General features: G+C 40.1%; 1 protein-coding gene across 3 annotated transcripts in view; it reads right to left on the minus strand.

Moving 5' to 3' along the window:
* HACE1 (HECT domain and ankyrin repeat containing E3 ubiquitin protein ligase 1) overlaps window positions 1-17,148 on the minus strand; it is a 125,607-nt gene extending 108,459 nt beyond the window's left edge. For all 3 annotated transcript variants that reach the window (XM_014591053.2, XM_006156943.3, XM_027775104.1), the window contains exons 1-4: window positions 17,049-17,148; window positions 7,013-7,067; window positions 3,294-3,383; window positions 2,427-2,531 (exon numbers count right to left, since the gene is read on the minus strand). In XM_014591053.2, coding sequence (XP_014446539.1) covers window positions 2,427-2,531; window positions 3,294-3,383; window positions 7,013-7,067; window positions 17,049-17,124 — 326 coding nt within the window. In that variant the 5' untranslated portion in view covers window positions 17,125-17,148. The remainder of the gene's footprint in view (window positions 1-2,426; window positions 2,532-3,293; window positions 3,384-7,012; window positions 7,068-17,048) is intronic.
* Between the last annotated feature and the right edge of the window lie 566 nt (window positions 17,149-17,714).

The following is a 17,714-nucleotide window of genomic DNA, read 5'->3' on the forward strand; positions in this document are numbered from 1 at the left end:
TCACTGTCCTACCGGGACCTGGGATAATGTATCTGGACCAATGATCAATTCACTGAGGGAATGACCTCGGGTGTGACACACTACAACACAGCTAATGTGGCTAATTACTATAAAAACTGTTTGATCAGCACATTGTTACCTGTGACAACAGTGGACAGCTAAACTGACTCATGCTAAATCAGGAAATAGGGCAGACCAGGTAGATCTGCCCAGACTAGACATCACTATGAATATCTTTTCGCTTCTACTTATATTTTTATATGTAAAAATGTAGCCTAAGATTGATGCAATGGACAATTTTAGCTACACATCCATTCCAGTCAACCAGATCAACTATCTAATATCCTAATAAAGAACAGGAAACCCAAAAATATCTTCAAAGTAATCAAAATAAGGGGCCAGCAGGTGGCATGGTGGTTAAGGATGCTGGACCCCCACATGGCTGACTACGGTTCAAGTCCTGGACCTAGCGGCTTGCTTTCTCACTTTCCCTTTCTCTCTCTCTCTGTCCCTCTCTGGTCAAATAAAAATAAACAAATAAATAAAGTTTTTTAAAAAGTAAAATAAGAGATGCAATAAGAAAACATACATAGTGTTCACAATACTTTATAAATGTAAGTTCCTCAAATCCTGAATCAAAAACTACTTATTTTACTTCAAACGTTATTCTAATATCCAGTTTCTAAGTCCAACAGAATTGTCAAAAGTGAAAAACAGTGCTTAGAGGCAGCCACTAAGATGTGACACCTAAAATCCTGACAGCAAGAGGAAAACGGCATTAAAAATAGAAAGGTTTAAAATAGTGCACAATAACATAAACAGGGAGAAAAAAACATTAAAAAATAGAAAGGCTTAATATAGCGCACAACAACATAATGATATTCATTATGGTGACTGGAATTCTCAGAAACAGCAAAAACATATTCATTATGGCATCTTTAGGATTTTCACTTTCAGAAACTACTACTTCTCTTAATCTTAAGCACATTATTTAGAAAAATTTTGATCAAGGCCAGCCCCATAGCCTAATAGTTAAGAGAACTGGATTTCACATGGCCAAACACATTTTTTTTTTTGGGGGGGGAGAGGTCTGGTTTTTTTTTTTTCGCTATAGGGCGCGTGCGCTCGCCAGACAGACAGAGATAGATAGAGAGACAGAAAGCGAGAAATCACCCCCCAGGGGGAATGGTCATGCCGCAATCCCTTCTCCTCCATTCTCCTCTCGGGATCTTGGGCACGCATGCACACGCGCCCAGCATGAGTTTTAAGCCACCAGGTCCAGGACGCGAACAGCAGTCCACTACGTGGGAGTCCAGCGACATAGCCATTATGCTAACTGCTGGTTCCCTGGCCAAACATATTTTGAACCCAAGCCCCAATGGTTTGAAAAACATGCCAGGCACATGTATGAGCATGCACAGAATCCCAACATGATGGAGAAATGGAGGAGAAAGGATTGCAGCATGACCACACTCTATTAGGAGTGACTTTCTTCTCTTTCTCTCTCTCTCTCTCTCTGTCACTCTCTCTAAAAGGGTGCTAGACTCCCACATGGCCAACTGTGGTTCAAGTCCCAGACCTGGCAACTTATTTTATCACTTCTCCTCTCTCCCCCTCTCTGGTCAAATTTAAAAATAACTATAATAATGAATAAATCTTTTTAAAAAGCTTGTCATATTTAAAATGAATACCTTTAGCACTAAATAGAATAAGCTATCCGTATCTAGAATGCTTACAATAGTACAGCTCATTTTCAAATAATTATTAATAAATTGGGCATAATATATTCACCCTATCTCTAATATCATCATAAAACTAATAAGCAATTTAGAAAATAAGCTGTTGAGTTAGGTGGCATAAGGTTAGCAGGAAAAAAGATAACAAAAAAGAGGTCAAAATTATGATTTTTTCAAACAATAGAATGTCATTATAATCCAAATACTACTAAACTTCTGCAATGTATTTTCTTTTTTTAAAAGAAGCATTTCAATTTATTGTTTAATTTTGCTATCGAGCACATACGTTCACCAGAGAGAGACAGAGAGAGAGAGAAAGTAAGAAAGCAAGCTTTCAGGTCCCGAACTCAAACCGCAGTCAGCCATGTGGGAATCCAGTGCCTTAACTACCATACCATCTGCTGGGCCCCACAATATATTTTCAAGAAGAAAAATATCAGAAAACAACTTAATAAATTATTGAATAGTTATTTTAAAATTGAGTATAAAGACACAAGACCCACTTTAAAAAGAACAGATTATCAATAATATAGTATCAAGAGACAAAAATAAATGTAGAAAGTAAAATATGCACACCATTTTTGAACTTCTTCCAAAGGCAAATACTTGGGGGAAGAGAAAATGGTAGAGTTCCTTGAATACTGTTAATTATAAATGAAAATTCAACTTAAACTACGTAAGGAAATTTACCCATTTCTTGCTGCCAAATGAAGGGGTGTGCAGCCTGAAATATCTTGATAATTAGGATTTGCTCCTTTCTTTAACAGCAGAACCAAGCACTCCACTGATCCACAACTGGAACAACATTAAAAGACATTTCAGATACATTCAACAAACAGTCATGCTTGACAAAGCTTAATGAAAAAAAAAAAATTCTATTAAACCACTGTTTTAAAATCCATATTTAGCTATAATTTGATTTCACTTTTATTATTCCTTACTTTCAAGATGATATACTATAAAAACTATAATGAAATAGAAAAGTTCAAGTAAAAAAGCATTAGTTTATGAAAGAAACCATATAGTTATATGCTCAACTTCTATGGACTTTCAGAGGTCAAATTAACCATAAAGAATTAATTTCAACGCAGCTACCTAGGTCCTATAAAAGATCAAATTAATTAGTTGATTAATAACACACTGGAAAACTATGTATAAAAATCATTCTCCCACCTAGGTTAAAAAAAAAAAACCATAAATCCAATGACTTCACATGCAGTTGGCATATAAAAGTTCATACTGGTTGGATAAAAAGACCACTTTTGTAAATACATCCTCTAAGTACACCCAAGAAGGACAATCCCCATGCATGACCGACTATAATCTGCTGTAGAACAGGCTAAGACAAGCAAGATATCAGACCTGAGTCCATTCCCAAAGTTAACAATTTACCTAGACAGAGGATGCATAGCACACTATGCCCTAAATATTGTAGGATAAAGAACTACTCAGCTGTTCATCCTCATCTTTCGGCATAACAAGTGAGACAATGCTGATTCAAAGCTTACTGATCCTTACTCTAGACTCGAACTTAACCCCAAATATCTTTAGTCTTACTTTGCTGCAATGTGAAGCAAGCTTCTTTTCACACGGCCAAATGCATAATTGACATCAAATTTTGAATTTGATAGTAGTTCAGAAACAGACCTATGCAAAAAAAGAAAGAATTAGAATGTGTAAAAAAAAAAAAAAAGTTTTTTAAAAATATAATTCAAAGGTCTTTAGCTACTTTTACTAGTTATTCAAAAGTTTTGCCTCACATCAATAAAAACTCAAGGCTCTAGTCTCTAAATGTACCACAGTAAACAATATCACATAAAAACCCACTGCCCTGACCAATGAAATGGTGCTGAAGGTTTTCTCATCTGTCACTTAGTGCTACATTACCTGTTCTGAGGATACCTAAGAAAGTAGTTAGTCTCAGCTCCCCTTGGATTCTTAGAGAGAAACATCAAGTTACCTACAAAGGATATCCCATCAGGATAACAGCAGACCTCTCATCGGAAACAATGCGAGTGAGGAAGGAATGGAAAATATATTCAAAGTGTTAAGGGAAAAGCAATTTCAACCAAGAATACTGTACCCGGCAAGATTATCCTTCATATGGGAAGAAAAGAACAGAACATTCTCAGATAAACAAAACCTGAAAGAATTTACCAGCACCAGACCAGATCTCCAAGAATTTTTCAAGGGAGTGCTATATCAAGAAAATCAAATACAGACACACAGAAATAAGAGTTCAAAACTATACCAGGAAAATTAAATACATTCACACAGAAATTAGAGTTTAAAAACTAAGATAATGGCCAACTTAATCATGGGGACAAGTCTGGAGTTGAATATTATATCCCAGAATTTAATTGGGAAAATCAAACCACAACAGAAGATAGATTAAGTACATGAGACTGAACTGGTGAAATAGAATTTTATGACTTTTGACTAAAATATTGCTGATTTTCGTCTAGGCTGTGTTTTCCAGTTTTAAGGATTTCTGTCCTGTCTTGAGCTGCCAATAGGTTCATGTACCTACTATTTGAATGGTATCCTAATCTGTTTACTGGCTTTAAGTTTTAAGCAAAGTTCCTTAGCATTTATTTTATTTATTAAAGTTAAAACTGCTTTCTTGAAATTAAAAAATATATTTAAAAATACCTATTTAATGGGACCAGCAGTTAGCGTAATGGCTATGTCGCTGGAATCCCATATAGTCGATCGTGGTTTGAGTCCTGGACCCGGTGGCTTAAACTCACGCCAGGCGCGTGTGCATGCGTACCCAAGATCCCAAGAGGAGAATGGAGGAGATGGGATTGCGGCGTGGCCATCCCCCCAGGGGATAATTTCTCGCTTTCTGTCTCTCTGTATGTCTCTGTCTCTCTGGCGAGCGTACACACCCTACAGCAAAAACCTCTCAAAAAAAAAAAAAATCCTATTCAATGACCATTGTAAGCTATATAGCATCAATTAGGTGCTACCTTATAGTATATTCATTCTATTCAGAGTTTCACGGCTAAAGTTAGACATGTATTCACAGATATGTATATGCCAGCTGAACTTGCTATGGAAAGTAGTTTGATTATTTAATAAATTTTGTGAATCAATAAAATGTAGAGGAAAAAGGAATGGAAAACAACTGTACATACCTGAAATAGTGTGGGAGGAGGGTAGGAAATGGCAGAGGGTAAAAAATAGGAGAAAAAAAAAATATACACACACACACACACACACACACACACAAAACTAGAAATGGAAAATTACTGATGATAACATGTATGATTAAGCCACTATGCAGTATATTCTAGATGGGAAATATTCTGGAAAGGAAATAACATTTTGTATGCTGTGACAATGCTTAAGGAATGAATGCAAAGTAATTAATTTTTTAAAAATGTTTCAAAGGAAAAAAAAAAACATGAAAACTGTTTTTCTTGAAATTTAAAAAAAAAATGCATTAAAAATACCTATTTGATGACTGCAATAAGCTATATAGCCCCAGCTAGGTGCTACTTTATAGTATGTTCATTCTACTCACTGAGGTTTATGCCTAAATGTGTTCATGGATATGTATATATCAGCTGTGGTTGTTGCTATTGAAAATATTTAGATTAATTAAGATCTTCAGTGAATCAATAAAATGTGGGAGGGGGAGGCATAGAAGGCAACCATGGATACCAGAGACAGGGTGGGAAGAGGGTGGGAGATGGCAGAAGGTGAGAGGGCATCAAGGATGGGGAAAAAGGCAAAACATACAGCCAACAAGAAATGGAAAATTATTTGTTGATGATAACATGTATATTGATGTGCTTGATTGAGCCCACATACAGTGTACTCTGGATGGAAAATCTCATTTTATATGCTATAATGATGTATAGTAAATGAATGTAAAAATTTCGAAAAAAAAGTTTCAGAATATAAATAAGAAAAAAAAAAGAAAAAAAAAAAAAAAAGAAAGAAACAATGGAGGAGACCTGGTAGCTCCCATTGCTAAAAGTTGAGCTTACCTATAAAAATTTTAGCAAGAACAAAAAACAAAATCAAGCGAAAAAAATCAGACAAGGGGTCAGCAGGTGGTGTGATGGTAGAGGCATGGACACTCCCACATGGCTGACCTCGGTTCTAGTCCTGGACTTGGTGGCTTGCTTTCTAATTTTCTCCCTCTGTCTCTTTCTATCTCTGGTCAAATTAAAATGAATGAATGAATAAATAAAATTAAATAAATAATAATTCTTTTTAAAAAATAATTTTTTAAAAATTATTTTAAAATTTTAAAAATTATACTAGTTAGAAAATTTAACGCAAAGATATTTATACTTTAACTTATTTCAAAATACAATCTTTCTTCTATTTCTTCTCATTCTACCTAACTACCCAATAGGTAAAGATAGGAGAGCTGACTGCTAAAATGTAAAGAACCTCATACAGGCAGATAACATTATCTTACACACGCCCCTATAAAAGAATGTCAACACTACATCAATAAAAAGATTATCAAAGTAGCAGCACATCAGGGAAATAAACAGTTGCTCAGCCCTAATCTATTGCTATGAAGATCAATAGAGACTTCTAAAAGAAATCGTTAAAATATTTTTTCTATGTCAGTGACCAACCAGATACTTAATACCTGATCATTCATTTATCTTTAACCAGGGGTCAGCAGGTGGCATGGTAGTTAAGGCCACTGGAATCCCACATGGATGACCATGGTTCTTGTCCCAGACCAGGTGGCTTGCGTTCCCACTTTCTCTCTCTCTCCCCTTCCCTTTCTCTCTCTCTCTATCCCTTTCTGGTCAAATTGAAAGAAATAAATAAAAAAATTTTTAAAAATAAATAAATCTTTTTTTTTTGGCGGGGGGGAGGATTTTGCTATAGGGTGCGTGCACTCACCAGGAAGACAGAGAGAAAGAGAGAAATCACCGATCTTGGGCACACATGCATATGCGCCTGGTATGAGTTTAAGCCACCAGGTCCAGAACCAGGACCAGGTCCAGGACTCAAACCACGGTTGACTACATGGGAGTCCAGCGACATAGCCATTACGCAATCTACTGGTCCCACAAAAAGAAAATCTTTAACGGTAAAATTTTACAAATGATATGGATCTTGGAAAATCTTGTTCCTTATTTTATAGACAGGAAATTTTAACAGAGGTTAAATACCTTCCCTAGGACAACATCAACATCCAGATTTGGTGTCTGTGTGTATGTCTGTGTATGCACAAAATCTAGAATAATTCACACACACTTCTTGAAAAAGCATAAATTTAAGAAAGAGGTACTCACCTGTGTTGATCAGCCATAACCATTGGCATTAATGTATAAACAGCAGTTTCGTTATCTGAGGGGAAAAAGGCACAAAAATCATTTGTTTATCTCCTATTTTTTCTTAGTAGTGGTATTTAAGATTACTTCAAGAGTTCTCTCAATTCTACATAAAAAGTGAGGAGAGGTAGAAGACACTAAGAAAACTGCAGAATGAGGCCAGCAGGTGGCATGGTGGTTAAGGCACTGGAAGTCCATAAAGCCTACCAAAGTTCAAGTCCTGGGTCCAGTGGCTTGAAACTCACACTGGGCATGTGTACATGCATGCCCAAAATCCCAAGAAGAGAATGAAGGAGAAGAGACTGCAGAGTGGTCAACCCCCTTGGGGGATGATTCTCGCTTTCTGTCTCCCTGACTCTGTCTCTCCAGCAAGTGCACATGCCCTATAACAAAAATCTCATACATAACTACATATACACATACATACATAAATAGTGCAGAATACCATAGGTATTATAAAACTGCCAAGAGTGCAAATTCTTCATTGCTTTTACTGCTTATCCCTTCTAAGTCATCACAAAGCAGTATAGCTTCTGGATGTAAGAGAAAAATTAGAGAACTAATATTTTTTGCAGTTTTAAAAACAAAAAATTATTAGATTTCCAAAGATATGTTTATAGACATGTTTTGTCACACTTACAGGTCATTTGGGAATTTTAAATACATGTGGATATTAAATACATACATATGCTAAAGTAATTTTAAGACCTTTAATATACATTATCACTTGCTTCATATCAATAACAAAAGAAATTATTTTAGAAGCTTTTATAAAACAGCATTAATGTTTTGTTTTGTTTGAATTGTCAAAGGCTATGAGTGCTCGAAAGAAACAGAGACAGAGAGAAAGAAGGCACCCCCAACTGGATATGGTGATGCTGCAATCCTTTTTCCTCCATTCTTCTTCCCGTCGGGACTTTGGGCATGCACATGCATCAGCATGTTTTTCAAGCCTCGGAGGATAGGATTCAAATTGCAGTCAGTCATATGGGATCCAGTTCCCTTAACTATGCCTTATCCATCAGCCCAAACAGCATTGAAATCTAAACTTTACTTATCACTTAGAAGTTACTTACAACAGTTTTAGTCATATCTTCCACTGAAAAAATTTATAGAAACATAATCTGAAAGCAAAGTTTAAAATTAAGATGACATGACCAGCAGATGGCATAATGGTTACATCACTGGATTCCCACAGAGTTGACTGTGGTTCAAGTCCTGGACCCAGTAGCTTAAACTCTCACCAACTGCATGTGCGTGCATGCCCAAGATTCTGAAAGGAGAATGGAGAAGGGATTGTGGCATGGCCATCGACCCTGGCGGGTGATTTCTCGCCTTCTGTCTCTCTGTCTCTCTCCATCTTTCTAGTGAGCACATGCACCCTACAGCAAAAGTCTCTCCCCCACCCCCCCCCCAAAAAAAACCCACCCAGGGGATGTGCGCCTGCAGGTATGTGTGCATGCATATCCAAAATCCCAAAAGGAGAATGAAGGAGAAGAGATTGCAGTATGGCCATCCTACCCGTGGGGGTGATTTCTCGCTTTCTGTCTCTCTGGCAAATGAACAGGCCCTATAGCAAAAAATCCCCCCCCCCCAAAAAAAGGCATATTATAATTAGGTACATTCAGCTAGTGTTTTGAGTTTTCAATATATAGTGTTTATATATTTTATATAATGGTCATTTCTCAATTCAATGCATTTTAGAAGTTTGTGTTTTTGTCTTTTTGTCTTTTCTTTATTTGGCAGAGATTTTTGTTACAGAGTACATGCACTCACCAGAGAGACAGAAAGTTGGGAATCACCCCCCCCCCAAAAGGGGGATGGCCACGTCACAATTCCTTTTCCTCCATTCTCCTCTAGGGATTTTGGGCATGCAAACACATGCGTTTGACATGAGTTTTAGCCTGCCAGGTCCAGGACTAGAACTGCGGTTGACTATGTGGGAGTCCAGCAATGTAACCATTATGCCATCTGCTGGTCCCAGAGGTTTATGTTTTTTAATAAATTATTGACAAAGAAGTAACCTAGACAATCTGTACCTGGCCCTTTAAAAGTTAATATTGAGGGACCAGCAGATGGCATAATGAATATGCCGCTGAACTCCCATATATTAAACCACAGTTCAAGTCCCAGAACCCACAACTTAAAACTCATGCCAGGTTCCTGTGCGTGCATGCCCAAGATCCCAAAAGGAGAAAAGACGAGAAGGGACTGTGGCGTGGCCATCTCCCCGGGGAGTGATTTCTTGCTTTTCATCTCTCCGTCTCTCCTGCAAGCAAATGTGCCCTATAGCAAAAATCTCTCTAAAAGAAAAAAAACAGTTAATATTGAGGGCCAGCAGGTGGCATGGTGGTTAAGGAGGTGAACTCACATATGGCTGAACGGTTCAAGGTCTGGACCTGGCAGTTTGCTTTCTTACTTTCCCTCTCTTTCTGGTCAAATTTTTAAAATAATAATAATAAAAATTAAATAATTATTTTTTAAATGTAATATTGATGTTAGAATTAATGGGTTAAAGTTTGAGGAAAAACAGTGTAACTGCATAGAATCAAAATGTCTCCCCAAGGGGCAGGCAGATGGCATGGTGGTTAAGGGCACTGGACTCCTACATGGCCAAACATGGTTCAAGTCCCAGACCTGGTGGCTTACTTTCTCACTTTCCCTCTCTCTCTCTCTCTCTCTCTCTCTCTCTTTCTTTCTCTCTCTTTCTTTCTCTCTCTCTCTCCCTCCCTCCTTCCCTCCCTCTCTGATCAAATTAAAAATAAATAAATTTTTAAAAAAGTCTCCCCAAAATACTGATTCTGAAAAAAATTAGTAATTTACAGTGAAAGAATAACATCATCAGAAATAATATGTATGAATATACAGCTCCTGATATCCACTGAAATGGGTACAATACTTTGGTAATATTCTTGCCAAAACTGGGTAACTAAAATGTAATCAGTAGAAAACATCAGACTAACCCAAAGCAAGGGAGATTCTATAAGACACCTAAACTGTTCTCTTTTTTCATTATTATTTGTCTTATTTTATTAGTTATTATTTTTAAAGTTTGCTGTAGGGCACATGTGTGAGAGAGAGAGCATAAAAGCGAGAAAGCAAGCCAACAGGTCAAGAACTTATACTGCGGTCAGCCATGTGGGATTTCGGCAGCTTAAGCATCACACCACCTGCTAGCTCCTAACCCCTCTTTAAAAGTTTCATGAGCATTAAATACAAGGAAAGAGTAAAGAATTAGTACAGTTTGAGAGAGGCTACAAAAGCATAACAAGTAAGTTTGGCCTGTGGCTGGTGGTTAAGAAAGTTGGACCCTATATGGCTGACCTCACAGTTTGAATGCCAGGCCTAGCAGCCTCAAACATATACCAGGCACACGTGCTTGCACGCCCACAATACTGAAAGGAGGGAGAAACAGAAGAGGAGCAACTGCTATGTAACTTCCCACTTCCCTATGGGGAGTGCGTTTGTCTGTCTCCCTCTGGCAAGTGGGCGCACTCACTGACAAATAGGTAGGGCAGCGGAGAGGAAGAAGAAAGAAACTAAAAACTAAATGCAATATGGTATTATGGATTGGATCCTACAGCAAAGGCACAGGGGCAGTGCTAGACCATGAAGGGGAGGTAAAACTCGACATTCTGAGAGGCCGAATGCACACATCGGTTACATCATGGACCTGCCTGAGTATGCTGGGCACAGACCTGCCCCTGATCTGGAGCTGGCTGAAGCTGGGGGCAGATCAGACATCAAGTCTCTGTTAGGGGTACTATCTGCCCTCTTTTTCATGTTAGATATAAATAAAATAATTTCTTAAGAAAAAAAAGAAAGAACAACTTTTGGGAAACCTTTTGAAATTCTACTAGTCTATCTTGTCATTAGCAGTATTATACAAACGTCAATTTCTTAATTTTTGATAACTGTACTAAGGTTACACAAGAAGTTAACAATAGGCAAATCTCAGTGTTGTGTATGGAAATACCATAATATTTATACAACTTTCCTAAAAGTCTAAAATAATGTTATCCCCCCCAAAAAAAAATTTTTTTTAAGTTTGCAATAGGGCACATGCCCTCACCAGAGAGACAGAGAGACAGATAAGGGAAAAGTGAGAAAGTGCCCCTCAGGGAGATGGCCACACCACAATCCCTTCTCCTCCATCCTTGTCTCAGCATCATAGGCATGTGTGCACATGTGTCCAGCGTGCTTTTCAAGTCACTGAGTTTGGGACTCAAACTGTGCAGTTGGCCATGTGGGATCCAGCCACCTTAACCATCATGCCACTGGCTGGCACCAAAAAAAGAATTAAAAAAAAAAAAAAAGAAATCTGTTATAGATTAAGAGTCTTAAAAGACAGATCAACCAAATATAATGTGTGGGCCTTCTCTGGATACAAATTCAAACAAACTACCTGAAAAACGACACCTCTGAGACAAATTGGGGGGAAGGGGGATGGAACTGGTATGAGGATAATAAAAAATTACCGCTGGCCTAGCTGTGATGGCACACAGGCAGTAGCATTGCATAGGCCTGGGAAGCCACAAAGGAGGCCAAGATTCAGGTACCAGGCCAACCAAGCACCCCACGGAGAACAACCGTACATGCACCTGTAATCCTAACTGGGATGGGAGGGCCACAACACAGCAAAACCCTGTTTAAAAAATGCCCTTTCTGACTCAGCAACAGTGGCACCTACTACTAAGATAGTGCTTAACAGGCTGGGTCCACAAGGGAGGCACAGGTTCCATTTTCTATCTAACTTAAAGATAAAGGCAGGCAGGACCAGCAGGTGGCATGGTGGTTAAGGACTCTGGACTATCACATAGTTGACCACCGTTCAAGTCCTGGACGCCACAGTTTAGAACTCGTGCCAGGCACAAGTACATGCGTATTGGAGTGCCCAAAATCCCAAGGGGAGACTGGAGGAAAAGGGACTGCAACATGGCCATTCCTGGGGTGGGGGGGTTCTCACAGCGAGCACATATGTCCTATAGCAAATCTCTCTCTAAAAACAAAACAAAACAAAAAAAAATAGTGTAACAGAAAACAATTTGGGTGATGTATTTAAGAGTATTATGTTAAACATCATAATCCAAATATAAGAATCATTTTTGGATTAAATTTTTGTTTGCAGTGTTTACTCTTATAATTTTCTCCTACTCCAGCAGGTACCTACAACTTTAATTTATATGATAATGAAGGAGTTTGTGATTTATTTGATGTCCAGATATTAAATTATTACATTCCATGAAAACTTAGAACCATTATCTATCTCATACTGCATAACATTTTAGACTTCTTAATAACTTATTTAAAATAATGAATGGAATACCTTTTTAGTTCAATGATTCTTTAGTGTTCTTCCCTAATGCTTTCTTTTTTATTTCACAAAACCTCAATCATAAAACCAAAACTATCTAATTACTTCAGAGGAAAACTGGTTTAATATCTACCATCCTCTCCATTCCCCAAGTAATTATATTCTTCTAATTCTGAATCCTTCTGGTTTTTTCTCTTTGAAAGGAAGGTTAAAGCAGACTTCAGGTCATTATTTTTAAAAGCTGACCAACAGCTCACCCTAATTGTCTTATATTTTTACTGTCATGAAATTGTATTTCTGTATGTCCTTCGAGTCAAACCAACATTCACTGCCACTTAAAAAGTGAAGGCTGTGGGAACCAGCAGTTAGTGTAATGGCTATGTCGCTGGACTCCCACGTAGTCGAACGCGGTTCGCCGCGACTCGGTGGCTTAAAACTCATGCCAGGTGCGTGTGCGTGCGTGCCCAAGATCCCAAGAGGAGAATGGAGGAGAAGGGATTGCGGCGTGACCATCCCCCCGGGGGGTGATTTCTCGCTTTCTGTCTCTATGTCTCTCTCTGTCTGTCTGGCCAGCGCACGCACCCTATAGTGAAAAACCTCTCCAAAAAAAAAAGAAAAAAAAAGTGAAGGATGTAAACGAAGATATAGAACTGTATTAGTGAACGAACTGTGAAGTGACTTCTGTTTTAGCACTTAGTTTATCACATTTTGTTAGCTTCTGACATTCTACCTTCCTAGATTACAGGAAAGATCTGTTCATTGTTTGTTCTTAAAATGTGCCAATGCCTGTACATTAACAAGATTTTTAAAAATAAAATTGTATAAAATATTTAACTTATTAAATTTCTGTGGTAATGTATCACCACTGCATTACAACTGACCAATTAATCTTGCAGTTTCATTAACGTTGTTTTCTCACTGCCACTGAACAATCAGTTCTTTCCCCAGAGGTTCAAGTAAAAGAAGCATGCAAGTTCCATCTGTATGTTTACGAAAACTTTATTCATTCTGTGAACTTTTTCATCATTCACAATGTTAATCTTCTTAAGATTTATAGTAATTGCTTTTGCTTTGCTTTTTGCCATGAAGTCTTTATGGCTGGCTGTGTAAAATACATTCCCATTCTCCTCTTTAAATTTCTTGGCCATTGTCTTTGATACCCATGTGCAGCTGCTCAGGGGCCAGGTGACACAACATGCATGCACATGTCCAGGCCTTATAATCATCTTACGAAATAGTTACTGTTTTCCCCAGTTCATAAATGAGAAAACAGAAATACTAAGCTAAGCAACAAATCGTGTAAGTGGTTGATTCCAGAGCCCCCACAGTGACACAATACACCTAGCATACACACTACATATAACTGAGGTCCACGACAGAATACTATTTTTAATACATACAGTATACTCTAATTTGTCCTAGCTGCTTCCATTTCTTTCCTGTTTTCTTAATGTTGATTGCAACCCACTAACTTGTTCTCAGTAATTACCAATGAGTCACCTGCAAGAGTTGAAAACATTGCACTAAGCCTCCCCTGGCATGACAACATTCTTTATCTCTCACATAGTACACATGCCAGTAAAATCTGAACTACTAAACCATGACAATTTCAATTAAGTCACTCCCTAACAAAGTCATAAACAGGAAATACCCTTATCTGTGAATTTGAACTTATGAATCAAGGCAGTATATAATTTTAAATTAGCATTAGTCAGCAACATAATGTTGCACTAGTCTTATTTATAAGATTTTTATTTAGGTAAAATTGAGATGTAGACCCTATGTTTTAAGACATTTCTAACCTTATAAAAATATAAGTTTCGTGGGGCCAGCAGGTGGTGTGTGGTTAAAGATGCTGGACTCCCACTGGCCATCCAGGGTTTGAGTCTCAGGCCTGGTGGCTTGCTTTCTCATTTTCCCTCTCTCTCTCTGTCTTTCCCTGGTCAAAACGAATAATAATAATAATAGTAATAATAATAAAGTTAAATAAAATAATTCTTAAATATATATATACACACATATGCTTCATATATAAATATATATATACACATATATATAATATATATGTTTCATAGCCTAAAAACTTAAGTATGAAGCGAGAAATATAATCAAAACCAGGATGCCCAAGACTGGGGATAGACGGCAGCAGAAAGACCCCATTGGGAATGTCTGTCTTTCCCTCTCCTCTTTTTGTCTCAGCCGCTCTCTCTCAGTTGGTCATTTTTATTATTAAAACATAGTTTTGGAACTCAACTATTAAAAGGAAAACCTGGGAACCAGCAGTTAGCGTAATGGCTATGTCGCTGGACTCCCACATAGTCGACCGCGGTTCATGTCCCGGACCCGGTGGCTTAAAACTCACGCCGGGCGCGTGTGCGTGCGTGCCCAAGATCCCGAGAGGAGAATGGAGGAGAAGGGATTGCGGCGTGGCCATCCCCCCGGGGGGGGATTTCTCGCTTTCTGTCTCTATGTCTCTCTCTGTCTGTCTGGCGAGCGCATGCGCCCCACTACAGTGAAGATCTCTCAAAAAAAAAAAAAAAAAAAGGAAAACCTTAAAGAATAACAAGTTCAGGGAACCAGCAGTTAGCGTAATGGCTATGTCGCTGGACTCCCACATAGTCAACCACGGTTCGAGTCCCGGACCCAGTGGCTTAAACTCAAGCCAGGTGTGTGTGCGTGCCCAAGATCTCGAGAGCAGAATGGAGGAGAAGGGATTGCGGCGTGGCCATCCCCCCGGGGGGGGATTTCTCACTTTCTGTCTCTATGTCTGTCCGGAGAGTGCACACACCCTGTAACAAAAACCTCTCCAAAAAAAAAAACCTGATAATTATTCTGATATACTTGACAGAGCTAAGCACAGAGAATTCAAAAAGACACATCACTTCTAAGGGACAAGGAACAAAAGTACGAATTCATTATAATCTGAGAAAAACAAATGTGAGCAAGATGCCATTTTTACCTAACAACACGGAAAAGGAATTATTTTTTCATTGTAATTTTGTAGTTTCTAGGCACTCTCAGACTGCCAGTGGAACTTTCCAAAGAGTAAAGTGACAAACTGATACCTACAGCCTTAGAAATGTTGATATAATTAGATCTTATTATTACTCTTCTAGAAATTAACCCTCAGGAAATATTCAGAGACTAAGACCTAAGTACAAAGCTGGTTCTCATAAAATCAGTTATAAAAACAAATATTAGGTCCAACATTTGTTGCATGCATCCTATGAGGTCTTGCACTTATTAGGCATATTTAAGGATATTAATATTTGTGATGTTTCCTAAGCTCAAAATAAGACCATATGCACTGTGATTGTAATCTGGCAGAGAAAGAGAAAGAAAGAAAAAGAGAAGAATATGCTAACACTATCATTGGGTAATGAAATTCTTACAGATTTCACATTTTATTTTTCTTATTTTTTTTTGAGAGGTTTTTTCGCTATAGGGCGCGTGCGCTCGCCAGACAGAGAGAGACATAGAGACAGAAAGCGAGAAATCACCCCCCCCAGAGGGGATGGTCACGCCGCAATCCCTTCTCCTCCATTCTCCTCTCAGGATCTTGGGCACGCACGCACACGCGCTCGGTGTGAGTTTTAAGCCACCGGGTTCGGGACGAGAACCGCGGTCGACTACGTGGGAGTCCAGCGACATAGCCATTACGCTAACTGCTGGTTCCCAACATTTTATTTTCCTTCATGTTCTAAATTTTCTATAATAAACATGTATTCTTTTTAACACCGCTATCCCTTCTCCGTTCTCTTCTTGGGATTCTGGGCACGCAGGCATGCACCCGGCCTGATTTTCAAAGAATGTTTTCAAGAAAATTTGATAAGAGAAACTACTAAAATGAAGGGCCAAAAAGTCACCTGCCATAACTCCCTCCTCTTTTCTTTCTGGAGCAGAAAATCTCTTAGATGCAGCACTACCATCTCCTATTGTCACTGAATTCATGAGGCTGAATGTCACTAAATTCAAACGTCTGAATTCATGAGGCTGCAAATAAACGCCTTTTCTCCGTCTGTTTTATTACTAGAGTTTTACCTGCCCTGAAGGAACGCTGAACACTTTAAAAGTCCTAAACCACGGGGACCAAGCCAATCCTCTTGGTAGACGCACCCTAGTTCCCACGTAGCCCACTCAACACAAGTCTGACAAGCGAATGAATGACAGGCACTCCTACTTAAGAAAAGTGCATCTGGCCCACGCGCAGGTCCCTAACAGTACCTGTGATACCTGACCATCTGGTGTTTGTCTTGTCTGTCGCCAAAACACGGCAGTGCCATACATGGGGGGAGGGGGGAGCCTAACCCCATCTGCTGCTCAAATACACTCTCTGGGGCATCTCTCTACCCTCCACGCTGTAAAATAGCCCGACAGGCATGCTTTCACGGCCCAAGCCTCCGCCATCTGACTGCTATTTCTTCGCCAAAACCCCTGACGCCTGGGACCTCTGTCCCGCTTCTCCAGGCAGCAGCCGGCGCGGGGCCCGGGCCCGCCCCACACTCCCACCTGCCCGGGAGGCAGGGGCCTGTCGGGGAGGCGGGGGTCCCGGCCCAGCCCTCCACTTCGGGAAGTGGGCGTTTTCTCCGCTTCCGCTGAGTTTTTCCGCCGACCTGGACGCGGCCCGGGTCCCCGCCCCCAGGCCGCCCAGGGCCCGCGCTCCCAGCCCCGGAGCCCACTCACCCTCCGGCAACTCCACGGTGCGCGCGCGGCGCAGCGAGCGCGTCAGGCGGTTGAGCTGCTCCATCGCTCTCTCCATCCTCGGCGCGCCCTCCGCGCTCCCCCAGCCTGGGGCTGCGAGGCGCTGCGAAGGGCCGCGTCCTCTATTAGAGGGCCGGGCGACTGCCCAATGGACCCCCGAGGGGACACCCGCCGCCGTCCGCGCTCGCGCCTTTCCTGCCGCCGCCCACGCCGCTTCCCTCCCGGGCTCGCGCGGCCTTCTGGGAACTGTAGTTCGAACCTCGCGGAGCCGCGCGCCGGGGCGGAGCCACGCTGGTGCGCCTGTGGATCCTACACCTAGGCTCGCCCACGCCCGGCCCGACCCGGCGTCTGCAACCTGCGCCAGGTCTGCGCGCACCCCCGACTCCCTGGAGACTTCCTGGGCGTTCTCAGGCCTCCCTCGCCCTACCTTCCAAAGTTGTGCAGGAGCAGCTTCCTTCAATTCGGTCACTTCCCTATAAAACAGAGAATTTGGACAATTGTTATTCAAATAGCTCCACCACCACCATACTAGTATTTGAAGGTTTATTTTCCAGGTACTTGAACTGTTTAAATAAAGTGCTTCTATATGTCAAATTTGTAAAGTACTTTTTAAAAAGGTAGAAGTACACTTTTTCCTTCATCGGAAGT

The sequence above is a fragment of the Tupaia chinensis genome, unplaced genomic scaffold (assembly GCF_000334495.1).
Source record: "Tupaia chinensis unplaced genomic scaffold, TupChi_1.0 Scaffold000527_1, whole genome shotgun sequence".
Lineage (NCBI taxonomy): Eukaryota > Metazoa > Chordata > Mammalia > Scandentia > Tupaiidae > Tupaia > Tupaia belangeri.